Source organism: Henckelia pumila, chromosome 3, assembly GCF_033568475.1.
Source record: "Henckelia pumila isolate YLH828 chromosome 3, ASM3356847v2, whole genome shotgun sequence".
In the NCBI taxonomy this organism is placed as follows: Eukaryota; Viridiplantae; Streptophyta; class Magnoliopsida; order Lamiales; family Gesneriaceae; genus Henckelia; species Henckelia pumila.
The window spans coordinates 58961942-58979282 of record NC_133122.1 but is presented as its reverse complement, the minus strand read 5'-3'; the positions used below and the strand labels follow the sequence as shown (position 1 = coordinate 58979282).

Genomic DNA, 17341 nt, shown 5'->3' with positions numbered 1-17341 from the left:
TATTTAACCCATAAATAATAAATTTAAATAATTAAATATCCTAATTATGCAGGCGGATTTATGTAATTAAAAATACCGGGTGTTACAATTCTCCCCCCCTTAAATTGAATTTCGTCCTCGAAATTAAAGTACTTACCCGAACAACTCCGGGTAGCGAGTCCTCATATCCTCCTCGGTCTCCCAAGTAGCTTCCTCCTCCGAGTGATTCAGCCACTGGACTCTGACCATCGGTATGACCCGCGTCCTAAGCCTCCGCTCCTCTCTAGCCAAAATCCGCACTGGTCTCTCCTCGTAAACAAGATCTGGTGGTAACTGTAAGGGCTCGAAATCCAACACATGCGACGGATTGGAGACATATCTCCGAAGCATGGATACATGGAAAACGTTGTGCACTGCCGCTAGCCCTGGAGGTAGAGCTAAACGATAGGCCAACGTGCCAACTCGCTCCAAGATCTCGAATGGCCCTATGTATCTCGGATTAAGCTTGCCTCTCCGCCCGAAACGCGCTACTCCCTTCATAGGTGACACCTTCAAGAATACGTGATCACCTACCGCGAACTCCAAATCGCGTCGTCTGGCATCTGCATAACTCTTCTGCCGACTCTGCGCTGTCCTCATCCTGTCTCGAATCTGCGTCACAATGTCAGCTGTCTGCTGCACAATCTCTGGGCCCAACAAAATCCTCTCTCCAACCTCATCCCAATGCACCGGAGATCTGCATCTCCTCCCATAAAGTGCTGCATATGGAGCCATACCTATAGACGACTGAAAGCTGTTGTTATAGGTAAACTCCACTAATGGCAGTCTAGTCTCCCAAGATCCTCGAAAATCGATGACACAAGCTCTCAAAAGATCCTCGAGAACCTGGATCACTCTCTCGGACTGACCATCTGTCTAGGGATGAAAAGCTGTACTGAACAAGAGTCTAGTCCCCAAAGCTGTGTGCAGACTCTTCCAAAACGCTGAGGTGAATCTCGGATCTCTGTCTGACACGATAGACACTGGTATGCCATGCAGTCTAACAATCTCTCTGATGTAAAGCTCTGCATACTGTGTCAAAGTATAAGTAGTCCTTACCGGCAAGAAATGAGCTGACTTGGTGAGTCTATCCACAATCACCCAAATCGCTGTACACCCTCTTGCACTCCTCGGCAAGCCAACCACAAAGTCCATCGTAATATTCTCCCATTTCCATTCCGGAATGGGAAGAGGTCTAAGAAGTCCTGCTGGACGCTGATGCTCTGCTTTGACTTGCTGACAAGTCAAGCACTCTGACACCACTCTCCCGATGTCACTCTTCATCCCAAGCCACCAATACAATAACTGCAAATCTCGGTACATCTTCGTACTTCCGGGGTGAATGGAGTACGGAGATGCATGAGCCTCTGCTAGAATCTCGGCTCTCAACTGATCAACGTTCGGTACCCACATCCTCCCACGGTACTGAACGATGCCATCTTCCACTGTATACAAGAGATTACCTCTGGCCTCATCTCTCTGTCTCCATCGCTGTAGCTCCTCATCAGTAGACTGTCCCTCTCTAATCCGATCTCGCAGAACTGGCTGCACCGTCAACACTGACAAGCTCGGTGCATGGCCACTCGGATAGCACTCCAAACCAAATCTCTGAATCTCGGTCTGTAGTGGTAACTGTACAGTCAAACATGATACCACTGACGACTTCCGACTCAAAGCATCTGCTACTACATTAGCCTTACCCGGATGGTAGCTAATGTCACAGTCATAGTCCTTAACAAGCTCAAGCCATCTGCGCTGCCTCATGTTCAACTCCTTCTGGGTGAAGAAGTACTTGAGGCTCTTGTGATCGGTGAAAATCTTGCACTTCTCGCCGTAAAGATAGTGCCTCCAGATTTTCAACGCAAATACCACTGCTGCAAGCTCCAAATCATGCGTCGGATAGTTCTGCTCATGAATCTTCAACTGTCGCGACGCATATGCGATAACTCTGCCACTCTGCATAAGTACTGCGCCCAACCCAAGCTTGGACGCATCGGTGTACACCACTAACTCCTCATGTGGCACTGTCATAGCTAACACCGGTGCTGAAGTAAGTGCATCCTTCAGCTGATCAAAGCTCCTCTGACAATCTGGACTCCAACTATACTTCGCGTTCTTCTTGGTTAAGGAAGTCAAGGGTACTGCAATAGAGGAAAAACCCTTGATGAACTTCCTATAGTATCCTGCTAAACCCAAGAAGCTACGAATCTCCGAAGCATTCTTTGGAATCCCCCAATCCCTCACTGCCTGCACCTTGGACTGATCCACTGCAATCCCATCCCTAGAAATAATGTGGCCTAGAAACGCCACCTGCTCCAACCAAAACTCACACTTACTGAACTTTGCAAACAGTCGATGCTCCCTCAAAGTCTGCAAGGCTTTATGCAAATGCTGTGTATGCTCCTCAATGCTCCTCGAGTAGATCAATATGTCATCAATGAATACAATGACAAACTGATCTAGATACGGCTGGAAAACACGATGCATGAGATCCATAAAAACTGCTGGAGCATTGGTCAACCCAAAGGGCATCACCAAGAACTCATAGTGCCCATATCGTGTCCTAAAGGCAGTCTTAGACACGTCTGAATCTCTGACTCTCAGCTGATGGTAACCCGATCGCAGATCGATCTTGGAGAATACCGAAGCTCCCTGCAACTGATCGAATAAATCCTCTATCCTCGGTAGCGGATACTTATTCTTTACTGTGACTCTGTTGAGCTCTCGGTAGTCAATGCACAATCTCATGCTGCCGTCCTTCTTCTTCACAAACAACACTGGAGCTCCCCATGGAGAAAAGCTAGGACGAACAAAACCCTTCTCCAACAGCTCCTGAATCTGCTCCTTCAACTCTCTCATCTCTGTAGGAGCAAGTCGATACGGTGCCTTAGAGATAGGCACAGTATCCGGCAACAACTCAATACTGAACTCCACCTCTCTCACTGGTGGAACTCCTGCAACATCGTCAGGAAAAACATCTGGGTAGTCACGTACCACCTCTATATCTGATAAAGATCTGCTAGAAACATCTGAGGTAGTGACCACACTAGCAAGAAAACCCTGACATCCATTGCGCAACAGTTTCCTCGCACGAACAAGTGATATCATCTGAGGAATACTGCTAGACTGAGATGCAAAGAAAGTAAACATCTCTCCTCCTGCTGGCTTCACTGACATTGTCCTACGTCGGAAATCAATCGAAGCTCCATTAACTGATAGCCAGTCCATACCCAAGATCAAGTCAAACCCAGTCAATGGAAGAACCACTAGATCTGCTCGAATGGAGTGTCCCTGCAACTCCAATGCCAGATCCCTGATGACACTAGTGGTAGTGATAACCTGTCCGGATGGCATGGTAACATCGTAACCACTGTCTACAACCTCCGGTGAAATGCCTATCCGTCTGATAAAATCTCGGGAGATAAACGAATGCGTGGCTCCTGAATCTAGCAACGCAAACGTGGAGTTGCCTCCAACTAGAATTCTCCCTGCACGCAGAAGATTCCCAACAATTCACACCACTATGCCCCCAAGGTTAAAACACTAAAATCCTTAATTCTAATCACAAAGAAACAAAATTCTTATTCTAGCATGCTGATAATTAAACTCATGTAACAGGCATTCAGATATAATTGCAATTAAACAAAAACAAAGAATTGAAAAAGTTCTAGGGGTTAGGTATACCGGTGATCAAGGAGGTATCTGGGTCTGCCTCCTCAGCCTGCATCACATAAACTCGCCCACTGACATTCTGCCTCTGCGGGCAGTTGGCAATCTGATGCCCTGGCTCCTTGCAACGATAGCAGACTCCTGCTCCCATAAGACACTGCCCGGAATGCATCTTCTGGCACTTCGGACACACTGGATATCTCCCTGGAGTAGGGGCCCCGCCCCTAGTCTGCTGCTGTGGCTTCCCCTGAGGCCTCTGCTGATTCGGGCCCTTAGATGGCCCTGTAGACTGTTTCTTCGCAGGTGGCTGCGAAGATGGACGCTGGTATGCAGCCTGAAACTGCCTCTTCCCCTGCTGCTCCCTCTGGATCTCTCTCCGACCCTCCTCGGAACGCAAGGCTCTACTCACTGCAGACTCGTATGTAAGGGCATCTGCCATACGCACATCATGCCTGATCTCAGCCTTCAGGCCCTCCACAAACTGTCGCATCTTCTCCTGCGGACTGTCCGCAATCATGGGCACAAAGTGACAGCCCCTCTCAAACTGGCTCACATACTCCACAACAGACCTGTCCCCCTGACGGAGACTCATGAACTCACGGATCATGCGACTGCGCACGTCCTCAGTGAAATACTTGGCGTAGAAGATACGCCTGAACTCAGCCCATGTCAGTGTAGGTAGATGGACTCCTCTGACTGCACCCTCCCACCATAGGGCTGCATCGCCTCGCATCATGTAAGTAGCACAGCTCACCCTGTCGGCGTCTGTGATCCCCATATAGTCGAAGATGGACTCCAAAGAGCGAATCCATCCCTCCGCCACCAACGGATCGGTGGTCCCCAAGAACTCCTTAGGCCCCTTCTTCTGGAACCTCTCTGCGACGTCCTCCTCGTGGGACAGTCTGGGACGGGCTGCCTGCTGCTCCAGCAAGGCAGTAATACCCGCCATCATCGTGGCACTGGCCTGCTCCAGTGCTGTCATGGGGTGCTGCTGAGGTGGCGGTGGAGGTGGAGGTGGATGTGGAGGTCTCCCACGTCGATTCACCTGTCTGGGAGGCATTCTGCACCACCACATATTTATTTACGTAAATCGCCTTGCATAACTAAGTGTTTAAAATTAAGGCTAACTTAAATTCTAGAAATTTAAATCATACTAATAACATTAAAACTTACAGACCGGTAGCGTGGATTTCTGAGCTCGCATAGCAGTAGTGACCCCTCCAAGGACCGTGCTTTGATACCATTTGTAACGACCCACTGTATCAAGACGAGTCTTTTCAGCGTGCTTATGTCCTCACTCACACGCACCCTGGAAAACTTCCCAGGGGGTCACCCATCCTATAATTTCCCCAAGTCAAGCACGCTTAACTTTGGAGTTCTTATGTGATGAGCTCCCGAAAAGAAGATGCACCTTCTTGATATGAGCAGTACATATGAAATCTTTTAAACCCTCCTCAACTATGTAGTCCCATACCTACACAGTCTCAGAATCCCCTCTCATTCCGGCACGGGATCGGTTCATTCATGTCTCCCTCCGCCTAGAAGCCTACCAGGAGCCGCTCATTGTCCGTGCAACCTCTTGGCACCGGCGATCACTCCTTGCCTCCTCAGCCCCGGGCGTCACATGCCCACCAGCTTCCGCTTGGTTCGTCCCCGAACCATACCGTACTAAGAGAGGTCGGCTTTGATACCAACTGAAACGACCCTAACTCTATAATAAATAAATATGCGGAATTTTTTTTTTTTTTTTACTACTAAATATAATATGTACATATATGCCCATACATATATGCACAGGATAAAATATTTAAAATAAATACATGACTAAATAAATAAACAATTAAATACTTAAGAAAATGCATTCTTTAAAATAATTAAACATCTGAGTCAACCCTAAAATTAAAAATATACTGCATAAATGAAATAGTTAAAATGTGTGCATGCACTAAAAAAAAATGTTTAATAAAATATTCATAACCCTCAACTCTTGAAAATAATAACAAATGTATCATAAGACATCAGCACGGTGACTCAGAAGCTGTCACGGTCACGGGGCTACTGCAGCGCTGCTCATACGTCCTCACCACCGGTAGGAGTAACCTGCTCCTCTACGTACTCACCTGCACCATATCAGTGTAGTGAGCCTAGAGGCCCAACATGTATACTAACAAGGGTTTAAAATAATTTAAATCAATTTAATACTAATACATACATATACATGAATGAGCATGCTTAAAAATTACATAACATAACTTACTTAAATAAACATAAATAACATAATACATAACATACATACTTGAGTTGTTGAGCATTTATTTTCTTAACATCGAATGGTCCTATCCGTAAGTGTGACCCATAGTGCGACTGATCAGTCTAAGAAACCATCGTACGAGGCTGGTGGCGAACCACCCATACATAAATGGCAGAAAACTGCCCATACATAAATGGCAGAAACTGCCCATACATAAATGGCCACACTACTTCAATTTCCACCTAAAATATTTTATTTGCTCAACCATAGAAATTAAATCATAGCATAAAAATGGATTTCATGAATGCATGTACTTAAATAAATTGTGTGTCCTTCATATATATTTAATTTAATTTTTCTTACTAACATATAAATATTAAAATAACTTAAATGCATAAAAATAATTAAATATATAATCAGGACACATGCAATTTTCTCATGGATGGTTTTGGACTGCTGGCCCTACACTCAAGCCCATTAACTTAACTTAAGACTTGGCCCATAAATCAACCAAAGCCCATTAAGACTAACTTAGGCCCAATAACTTTCATGGGCTCCCAAGCCCATAAAAATTTCTGGCCAACTTAAAAATTTAAATAAAAATTATTAAAAGCCCAAAAATAAATAAAATAACCCAAAATAATTTAATGGACTCCAAATAAATTAAATGGAACTAATTAAATTTTTGGGAATTTAATTAGCCCATTTAATTCCTAATTAACTTAAAAACTTAAAAATAAAAATACCCGAGCCCAACTAAAATAACCCGGACCCGGACCCACTTAACTTAACCCATATTATTTTAGACCCGACCCGGACCCAAGACCCGACCCGGAACCCACTAGAAACCCTAGAACCCGATTGCCCCCTTCTCCATTCTCCTCGGCCGAGAGCAGCAGGCCTTCTTGGCCTGCTGCCGGCCGGCTCCGGCCGTCCCTGGCCGGGGCGTCGCCGCCCGGACGTAGCCCACGTCCGGGCGGACCTAACCTGACCAGGCCCCAGCCCCAAGCACGACCAAACCAAAAACCCGAAGCCCCTGAACCCAAAACCCTAGCCTGCGCCGTCTGCACCATTCTTGCTTGAAACCCTTCGGCCGAGCCCTTCCCAGCCCAAAGCCCTGCCATGGCTCGATTCTTAGGCACCCTAGGACCTTACCTGACCGAACCCTCAGCCCCGAACCAAGCATGGAGAGGAAAAACGTGAGCATGCATAAAGAATCGAAGAACAATGCACAAGCACAACATTAAATCGATTTTTTTTTTTTTGAAAAAAATACTTAAAAGATTTAGATGTCTACCTTAACTTACATGATATATATACTGATATAGCGTAAAAATGGGAAAAAGATCATGCCTTTCACCGTAGGTATTGATTTAACACGCGTAGGAAGGACTTCGGGACGACAGGACGACTTCGGCTTGCTTGGAACCTTGAAAACCGACCTCCTATGGTGTTTTAGGGCTGAAGACCGATTGGAGAAGATGATGAATGGTTGGGGTGGGTGTCGGCTGATGGAGGAGGAGAGGCGTAGGGTTTGATAGTTTAGGTTTAGCTTTTTAGGTTAATTAGAATTTAATTAGGATAATAACTTAATTAGAATTATATTATACCATAAAACACTTATTTAAAAATCCTTAATAACAAAAGTAATCTGATGGGAAAAATAAATCCCGAAATATTAGAGTAGGGAATTTTTAAAAATACTAAAAAGTCAATATTTTGACTAATTTTGGATAAAAATGACCCCTAAAATTAAATAAAATTAAATACTTAAAATTTTGAGATAATAAAACTCAAAATAATATTTTAAGGCTCCAAAAAGGCTCATAAAATAATTTGGCTAGAAAGTTGTCATCTCGTCCGTCCACGGTCCCGTCTACACGATTAAATAATAAAAATACTAAAAATCATAAAAACCACTAATTATGGGTTAAATGCTAAAAAAAAATAAATTAAATCATGCATAAATAATTCACATAATTATTTAACCCATAAATCATAAATTTAAATAATTAAATATCCTAATTATGCAGGCGGATTTATGTAATTAAAAATACAGGGTGTTACAGAGGTAGAGGTAAGGAGAGAGTATTTGGGGTTGGGTTTAAAGATCCGATTTTTGGAGCGTGTGAGCATGGGGTGAGTAGGTGGCAGGTTGGGAGGATCGGGTGAGGCGTGGGGTAAGGGAGCAGCACGAGAAATCAGCATATCAGCAGCCGGAACCGTGTCAGAGGTGGCATCCACAGAGACAGGGACAGATAAAACAGATGGATCGGGGAACGGGACAAGGGAGGGTGGAGACAGACTGATGGGAGGAGAAGGAGGAAAGATGTGTTCAAAGAAGTGAACAAGACGGGAGATATACAACTTATTAGAAGAGACGTCAAGGCAAATGTAAGCACTTTGAGTAAGTGAGTATCCAAGAAAGATGCATGGTTGGGATTTTGGGTCTAGCTTGTGATTGGAATATGGACGAAGCCAGGGATAGCATAGACAACCAAAAACACGGAGTTTTAAGAGATTAGGGGGTTGATGGAATAATTTTTCAAAGGAAGATAACATAGATAAATGTTTCTTGGGCATCCGATTGATAAGGTATGTTGCAGTGGCAAAAGCAAAAGGCCAAAAAGTGAGAGGAAGGGAGGCTTGATGGAGAAGAGTAAGACCAGTTTCGACGATGTGTCGATGACGGCGCTCAGAATAACCATTATGTCCAGGAGTGTGGGGAGGGGTGGTGAGATGGAAAATTCCATGAGTCGCCAAAAACGACTTGAGGGCCAGGAATTCGCCACCGTTGTCGGTGTAAAGAGTAATAATTTTACGATTAAACTTATTTTCAACAAGAGATTTGTAGTTTGTAAAAATAGATAAGACATCTGATTTGCGCCGGAGAGGATACAACCAAATATATTTGGTAAAATGATCCACAAAAATGACATAATACATGTAACCATCGGAAAAAAGGACCGGGGAGGTCCAAACATCCGAGAACAGTAAATCAAGTGGAGCAGTGGACATCAAAGTGGAGTCAGAAAAAGGTAGTTTATGACTTTTATTCATATTGCAAGAATTACAATGAAAATTGGAAAGCACGCTAGGAGACACGGATAAAATCCTAGAGGACACTAGACGACTAACAATATGAGAGGAGGGGTGACCCAGGCGAGAGTGCCACAAGGTCAGTGATTCTTTGGCAGAGGAGAAGGTGGACGGCGGTGAGGTGGTGGGTGTGGTTATGGGCCAGATGTAGATGCCATCTTACATGGTCCCGTGAGAAGCAGATTGCCCGTGCGGAGATCCGTCACCTGAAAACACGAGGGTAGAAAGGAAACAGATACTTTATGGTTAGAACATAGTTGGGCAACAGAAATTAAGTTTTTGGTCATAGAAGGGACACAAAGGACATGGGTTAGTAAAAACTCAATATTCGAGGCAGACAAACGGGTTGAGCCAATGTGAGAGATAAACAAACCAGAGCCATTGCCCACGACAATGGAGTCAGAGCCACTGTATGGATAGTGAAGGGACAGATTTGCAAGATCTGTTGTCACATGATGCGAAGCCCCGGAGTCTAGAATCCATTCCGAGGAGGCTGGAGCAGCGATGTGGCTAGAAGTCATGTGGGCCTGTGGCTGGGTGTGAGCCATCGAATAGGGAGGGATTGGAGCCGATGTAGTCCAAGGAAGATGTTGATAATCTGGGCAACGCTTGGCGGAGTGACCCTGAACACCACAGAGTTGGCAGCGCCCTAAGTAAGGTTTGGGAGCAGAGGACGCTGCTGGCCGAGCGTTCCATGAGCCTGTTGGCCGCTGCTCACGAGAACGAGGTGGACCTGGAGGGCGATAGGGGCCAGGATGATAGCCTTGTGGAGCTGGTTTGGCGGAGCGTGAAGTTGCAAAGGCAGTGACAGGGCTGCTCGGAGGAGGAGTGCGAGCCATGAGTTGGGCTTCAAAGGTGAGCAACTTTTCATGTAGTTCATCAAAGGTGATGAATGTCTCACGTGCTTGAATAGCATTTGAGAGCTCCTTGTAACTGTCATCGAGGCCATGAAGAATTTTAAGAGTGAGATCTTCATCATCCACCGCAACATTCATAAGGGCAAGGGCATCGACATGAGCTTTGATGCCGTGCAGATACTCCATGATGGTTTTGGAGCCTTTGACGGGATGGGAGAGGTGTGATTTAAGTTTCATGATGCGACCTCGACTAGGGGCGGCATACGTTTTTGCAAGGATGGACCAGGCATCACTGGACGTTTTGGCAGAGGCAATGAACGACAGGAGCGTGGGAGAGAGGGCGCCGATGATAGCATTCAGCAGAAGTTGGTCCTGACGAATCCAAAGCGAATAATCAGGATTGGGAACTTTGGTGGTGCCGCTGTTAATCATGATTGGAGGACACGGTTTGGTGCCATCAACAAATCCTAAGAGATCGTAACCAATTAGGAGGGAGTAAAATTGTAGGCGCCAGGCAGGATAGTTGGTGGCGGTGAGTTTAAGAGGAGCTTGTGCCGCAATATTGAAGGAGATGAGAGTGGGAGATTTGTCAGAAGTTGGTGGTAGGGGAGGCGGCGAGGTGGTTTCGATGGCCATGAGAGTAGATTGGAAAAGAAAAAAATAGTGTTTGTGGCGATTAGCCTTGTGACTTTGATACCATATAAAAATCTATTGATGAATGATAATTTTATTGATCACTCAAGGACTTATATATATACAAAGTACAAGCCTAAAGTATAGAAAAGATAAGTACAAATAACTGACTAATCTTAGATATAAAATATAAGGAATGAAATCACAAATCTAATCTACAGACTAGAAAACAAATAAAGAATAATATCTACAAGATACACTAACACTCCTGTGCCCATATACTATATCTGTGTGACAGATTGACTCGATCCGTATCAAATGAGTTTTTTTGGCTTGAATATGAGATCAATTACAGCTCGGGTTTATGAAAAAAAAAATATTGATTTGAATTCTTAAATCCAAAAAGAATGATTTACTTTAAAATTTTATAAATCGCAAAATTTTCCCAAAATTCTAATTAAATTTTATTATGGATTTTAGTACTTCTATTTGTCTAATTCGTTCTCCTTCACGATCTGTTGTGGGCTTCAGATGTGATCCGGGCCTTTTAAAGATGATTTTATTTTAAAATGAACTGAATTTTCTTTATTCTTTAAATTAATTCAATAACCATGAAAAACAAATATCATATAAATCAAACCATGCCAATTCAATTCAATTCAATTTAATTTAATTTAATCAATCGAGTTTTATTTATACTACATATATTTGATTTTCCTTTGTATCAAAGATAGACATACGGCCGGATAAATTTAATTTATATACTTTTAATTGAATAATTAAATACTACGAGACGATAAAAATTAATATTAATCAATGTGAACCATGATTATACGTTAGCTAGCTTTCTGAGTACTGGAAGCTTGTTTCTATATATCTCTTCATTCAAATGAAAATTTTATTCTCATGCGAAGAAAAAAATCGAGATTTTTTTTGCATTTAACCTCCTTCACTCATGTCAGTTTCAAGTTGTTCTTTGTTCCTTGAGATTTAATAGTTGACATTCCATCTCCACGAAGCAAGTGGCTAATATAAACCAAAATTCAGAAAACAGATCCAAATTTTATTTTGAAAAAAAAAACGTACCACTCATATAAAAAATCGAGAATGCATGTATCAAGAATATGGAAAAGAAGATTTAAAAAATAAAAATAAAAGCACGAGGTTAATTCCCTTGGAGTTTCAAAAGAATATATATATTCCAACACGGGTTGCAATCTTATCATGCATAAGTTTATGGATGAGGTATTTTGGCTAAGGTAGGGTCAATAATTGTGCTCTAAATCTGGCTATAAATACTAGTCAAATGCCAAAGATTTATCCTCACACCATAATATATATATTTTACCAAGGAAGAGAGACCTTACATGAAGATGAGAGTTTTAGTTTAAGTAGCCAAGAATGGCTTGCCTGCATTCGACTGAGACAAACTGAGATGGTTAATTTCATGTCGAAAATCGTCGAAAGTTACGCAGGTCATTCTAGCTATGTTGACGAGCTCTTCTCTATCATGTTAGGTCTTTTTTTTCCGATCATATATAGAGCACGACGGTGAGTCGAAGTCCTTAATCATTGGGTTTCCTCCAAGTAGGTAATATCTCTCTTGATTTCATTTCCATGTCTTTCTAAAAACAAGAAGCTAGCTAGCAAACTTTTTGAACTAATGGAGTTAGAAATTTATATGTAAAAATTACGTCCGAAAAGCAAACCATCCATCCACTAAGAAATTAACCACTCTAAGAACAATAGTTTTGTCCAAACACATTCACTCACCCAAAGACTCCTAATATGGAAGCATTATCCCATGGAGGAATCAATTAAAACAAATCCCACATGAGAGAAGCAAGAAGTAATAACCAAATTTTATTCCAACGTACGATAGATTCCCCATTGGATGGGCTCGGTTCCATCGCCTCATCTGGCGAGGCCTGAGGAGTCTGAATTGGGCTTCCAATCGGAGATCCAACGGGCCCATTAACAGACTTGGGTACCCGGATATCGACTTTCTGACCCGCCTGGCAGTGGCCCAGGAATCCACAGAAGAAGAAGTAGTGGCCGGGGCTCCGTATGAAGAACGAGTCGTTGCCGGTGGAGTAGGTGGCGATCGGAGCAGTAGCGTCGCACGAGTGGAAGTCCGAGCGGCTCACTTGCAGCACGTTGTGATACTGCGGGTCGAATTTGAAAACTACACACAGATAATTCATGTTTTTACAATCGGTGAATCGGACAATGGCGGATTGAAATTCGAAAAGAACGAACACCATAAACATCACAAAAGAGAACATGCATTTGATTACTAATTAATCCCAAGCTTTTTTCGTTTCAAGAATGTGGGATTAATGGTGAGAAAATGTAGAAACCGCCGGGAACTCGAGTTTTTCAAGAAATGAACAAAATCATGAAAAGATCGAAACGAACTTACGAAGAGTGTCATTAACTTGGAACGTCTTGGAAGAAGCCCATTTGCCGTAATCCACATTTCCGGCAACACTCCATCCCGCAGATTCGCCGACTTGGTACACAGTAGCACCCATGGTGAATCCCAAGAAAGCCATGAAAATCAAGACGAACCCTTCATTTTTCGCCCAGCCCATGACTGAATTTTCGGGGAGACGAAAGAATTGATTTGGTCGCGGGGGTTTACAGTCGTACAGCTGGGAGGTGTGTAGAAGCAGTTGAATGCAGGAAGAAGAAGATCCAGAGTAAAGGGCCTTTTATATAACAGAATTTGCTTTGTTTGGTGAAAAAAGCCAGAGCACCAACGTACTCACTCACATATATTGCGTGAATTGGGGTTGGTAGCCATTTGAAACCTGACCATATATTTGTTTCTTTGCATGCGTATTTATTTATTTCGACCAAAAAACAAAATAAAAATATTATCATGTAATACTGTTTCAAGTGAAGTGAGACGGAGTTAAGAAATTTAATTAAGGGGAGTCAAAATGATTTTTTTTTTATCGGATAAGAATGGGGAGTGCAACCTTCGACCTCGTTTTGTCATGTCCCATTCAATTTTGTGACACGTATTATTTGAATTGAAGCAAAGGTTAATCACAATCCCAACACACACACATGTTATGTGTATGTTTAATTGTTTATGTATTCACGACCTCTCTCTTATTGTAGTGTACGGAATAAAATTTTCTCCATTGGTTCGACATTAGTTAATGGGATTTCTCTTTGGGTCAAAGAGGAAGCTCGGCCCATTCTCTGAGATTAACCATGCTGGCCTTGAGCCCAATTGTATACGGGCCTAATGCCCATTCTGTTCCCTCAGACGAATGTTTTACATGGTGATTTGGTGAACGTGCCTGAGGGAAAGATCGCTCTTCTTATCCACACACAAATTTTGTTCATCACTTTTACTTCACTTGGGCATTTCGTCGAACGGGTTCTTTCATCACTATGCCGATGGCATTGTCGCCTGCATCTAGCGTTCGCTCCATATGCTACTCTTCTGTCCCAGGTCAGTGAGAAATCTCAGTTCTTGTTCTGTTTTTGGTCTCTGCATGTGTTTCATACTTTAGCCTTCACTGCAGATTCTTATCCAAAATTTGGGAGCTTGGGTTCTTGGAGTGCTTCTTCTAGCTACGTAAATTTTCGGGTGGGGGCAAGAGGGTTTTCTGGGAAGCCTTTGGTTGTTAAACATTCACGGAACAAGAGGCAAGTTGGGTGGTCGAAATATTTTTCTGGAAGCCGTTTATATTATTCTGTGGATGGTATCTACCAAATGAGAATGCTTGTTCTTGTTGATTATTTTTTTATTTTTAACTGAATTCGTTTTGGGTTCCATTATTTCTAGACGTGGGGTGTTGAAGTGTGCGACTATTGAAGAAATAGAGGCGGAGAAATCTATGATTGAGAAGGATGTAGTAAGAAAATGGTTATAAGCTGTATCATTGATAGTTTTGGATGTTTCTCTCCGACTTCGGAATTTTATAACAAGCTATGAGTTAAATTTTGTGTACTGGTTTTCAGAAAGAAAGAATGGAAAAAACTATTGATAATGTGAAGTTCAGTTTCAATTCCATAAGAACGGGCAGAGCCAACCCAGCAATACTAGATAAAGTGGAGGTAGTTTTTTTCCTCATGAGATAATTTGCTCAGCACCTCTGATCTGTGTTCTTTTATCTTATTTGTTAATTAATGTTGTATATGCCACCTTTACCTTTATGCAGAAATATAGGGTTTGGGGTGGGTGTTGTCTTTTGTTACTTCATATAGTATGAACTGAGTTCTCTAATATGTCTTCCAAAGTTTTATATTACCATAGTATGAGCATAATCTTTGGCTACTTGTGAGTAGCATCTTCGTGATCCTTTATGTTTATCAGTGGTTGTTTTTTGAAGTATATGTGGCCTTCTTGTTGATGGTGTTTTCTCCAAATTTCGCTGCTTAAAATTTAGTAAATATTGTAAATAAGAAAAAAGTAATAGACTTGAAGCATATATAACTGAAAGTTTCCGAGGTTTACGGATGTATTGGACTTTTTCTCTTCACTCATGCACTGAAGGACACTTGGTGGGATAAATGAGACAAGTTGAATTAATGAACGTTATAGACCTCATAAGTCATAGCCAGGTCATTTTTCCATCAAAATGATCCTTTCTTGAATATTTGGATAATCCTAATCACATCTAAGCTGTACTGCTCCAAATGCCATCATGCCACATTTTTCCTCTTATTTCTTCAGGCATTGCTTCTGCTTCCTTGAAAATAAGTTTATTTAGTTTTTTTTCCTTGGCAATTTTGTACCTTTGACACCTGTGCATCCCACTTACAATAGAAAATTGAATTTCTTGACCGAGTATTATTTGTCTTATGAAGGTCGAGTATTATGGAACGCCCGTCTCCCTTAAGAGTATAGCTCAGATCAGTACACCTGATGCAAGTTCTCTCCTGGTGCAGCCATATGACAAATCCAGGTATATCTTGGTGCCTTATTCAACTCCAAATTGCAAAAAGTTTTGCACAATTCTTTATCCATCTTATTTAGTTGTGACTATTTACCAAGAAAATACACTCCGGACAAGCTATGCGGATAAGCTAAGTAGCTTTGAAATTGGGATGGGATTTGTTTCAACTCTCCAGTTCCCCTCAGTTTTCTTCATCAAATAGCTGACATAGGTGAATAATGGTCACTGATGAGCATTATCATTTAAAGAGGTGTAATAGAGCTTTGATTGAATATTCTTGGACTTTGCAGACTCTTAAGTTGTGGCATTATGAAACCATGACATCAAAGTGATTAGCATGTTCTCACATTTTGAGTTGCCAGTTACATGCTATTTTGTATCAGATTCAACAATTTTGATTCAGATAATTTCCAGTTTGAAGGAAATAGAGAAGGCAATCGTCGGCTCTGATCTTGGGTTGACTCCAAATAACGATGGAGAAGTTATAAGATTGACAATACCTCAGCTGACTGCTGAGAGGAGAAAGGTATCATGAACTTCTGCATAATATAGTGTTTGTATGGCCTAATCAAACAAACTGCTTTTACATTTACCCCAAGGCCTGTTTGAATGTGCCGTGTGTAGAATTTGATAGTTACGTAGCTTTCCTGATAAATTATGAGTTGAGTTGCCTTTTCTGTAACTGATTCTGCAAAATTTTAAATATCGATTTCCTTGATCTGTTATTCCAGGAATTGTCGAAAGTTGTTGCCAAACAAGCTGAAGAAGGAAAGGTTACTGTCCACATATATGTGTATCTCGTACAAAACATATTAAATATTGCTTTTAAGTTGCTGTTTATACTTGTAGGTTGCTATTAGGAATATAAGAAGAGATGCCATCAAATCCTATGAAAAACTCGAGAAGGTCTGAAAATTGTTGTTGCCTCATTTAATTACCATATCATGGTTATTTTCATTCTTACCGAAAATCTTGCAGGATAAAAAACTCTCCGAGGACAATGTGAAGGACCTGTCCGGTGATTTGCAGGTACCTAGATTAGTTGATTTTCGTTAAGTAGTCAATCGAAATACGAAATTCCTACCTGTTTCATGTTCACTACCTTGAACTAGGAATTGTTGTATGGTTTATAATTCAGCATCCCTGCACATCAGTGAAATATTTGGCTGACCATCGTTTCTCTGTACAATCAAAATCCAATGGCTCCTATTAAAAATCGGATTCTTGATGTGCAGAAAATGACAGACGAGTACATGAAGAAGATTGATTCGATCTACAAACAGAAGGAGAAGGTATCCATCTCATATTACACATTTATTGAAGCTTCATTTCTCTTTTCGAACAACTTATAGCCGAAACACTTGAAATTTAACGACCTCCGCATGCCTAGCATTTGATATGCACCCTTTGCATCACTTTCCCTTACGTTTTCCAGGAGTTGCTGACGGTATAACAAAGTGTTGAGGCCATCTTCCTTTTCGGTTTTGTCCGTGTTCTTGATCATAGGAACGAGTCCCGCAAGAATCACTGAGCAATTGCGTATAATTGTACATCTTAGGCCACAATGTTATTCGCGTGTTTGAAGGGAGATTTAGTGGTATTTTCTATGTAATCTGTATTCGGCCTATCCCTTTGATTGTTATCACATGTGCGTATTGAATGTAACTGATTAATTATCATGATTGATTATTATGTGGAGACTTCGTTTGGCTAAGGTTTGATTGATACAAACGATATTCAATTTTTCGAAATAATTGAATCCAAACCGGCTCGGTTTGATAGTTTAGTTCGGTTTCCAAATTTTTCTCACCTTTACTTCCCTTACTATTTCAAATACATCATTTATTAATTTAGCTAGTATAATAATAACTGAGAATTAAAATATATCGAACGTA

At 41.9% G+C, this 17341-nt stretch overlaps 2 protein-coding genes across 2 annotated transcripts; one reads left to right on the top strand and one right to left on the bottom strand.

Moving 5' to 3' along the window:
* Positions 1-12344: 12344 nt before the first annotated feature.
* On the bottom strand, positions 12345-13121 carry LOC140888799 (mavicyanin-like). Its single transcript, XM_073296501.1, has 2 exons — positions 12950-13121; positions 12345-12712 (listed from the first exon to the last, which is right to left on the bottom strand). Exons 1-2 carry the CDS (start codon positions 13119-13121, stop codon positions 12345-12347), a joined length of 540 nt encoding a protein of 179 aa, XP_073152602.1.
* A 716-nt stretch (positions 13122-13837) lies between these two features.
* LOC140890551 (ribosome-recycling factor, chloroplastic) lies at positions 13838-17191 on the top strand. Its single transcript, XM_073298422.1, has 11 exons — positions 13838-13996; positions 14070-14193; positions 14333-14402; positions 14509-14604; positions 15358-15455; positions 15861-15972; positions 16178-16219; positions 16296-16352; positions 16425-16475; positions 16682-16738; positions 16882-17191. Exons 1-11 carry the CDS (start codon positions 13936-13938, stop codon positions 16897-16899), a joined length of 786 nt encoding a protein of 261 aa, XP_073154523.1. The 5' UTR covers positions 13838-13935; the 3' UTR covers positions 16900-17191.
* The last annotated feature ends 150 nt before the right edge of the window (positions 17192-17341 follow it).

Coding starts and splice junctions, on each gene's coding strand:
- LOC140888799 (XM_073296501.1), bottom strand. CDS start 13,121: ATGGGCTGGGCGAAAAATGAAGGGTTCGTCTTGATTTTCATGGCTTTC. Junction 12,713..12,949: donor CCAAGTTAATGACACTCTTC/GTAAGTTCGTTT, acceptor ATCTGTGTGTAG/TTTTCAAATTCGACCCGCAG.
- LOC140890551 (XM_073298422.1), top strand. CDS start 13,936: ATGCCGATGGCATTGTCGCCTGCATCTAGCGTTCGCTCCATATGCTAC. Junction 14,194..14,332: donor AAACATTCACGGAACAAGAG/GCAAGTTGGGTG, acceptor CATTATTTCTAG/ACGTGGGGTGTTGAAGTGTG. Junction 15,456..15,860: donor CAGCCATATGACAAATCCAG/GTATATCTTGGT, acceptor GATAATTTCCAG/TTTGAAGGAAATAGAGAAGG.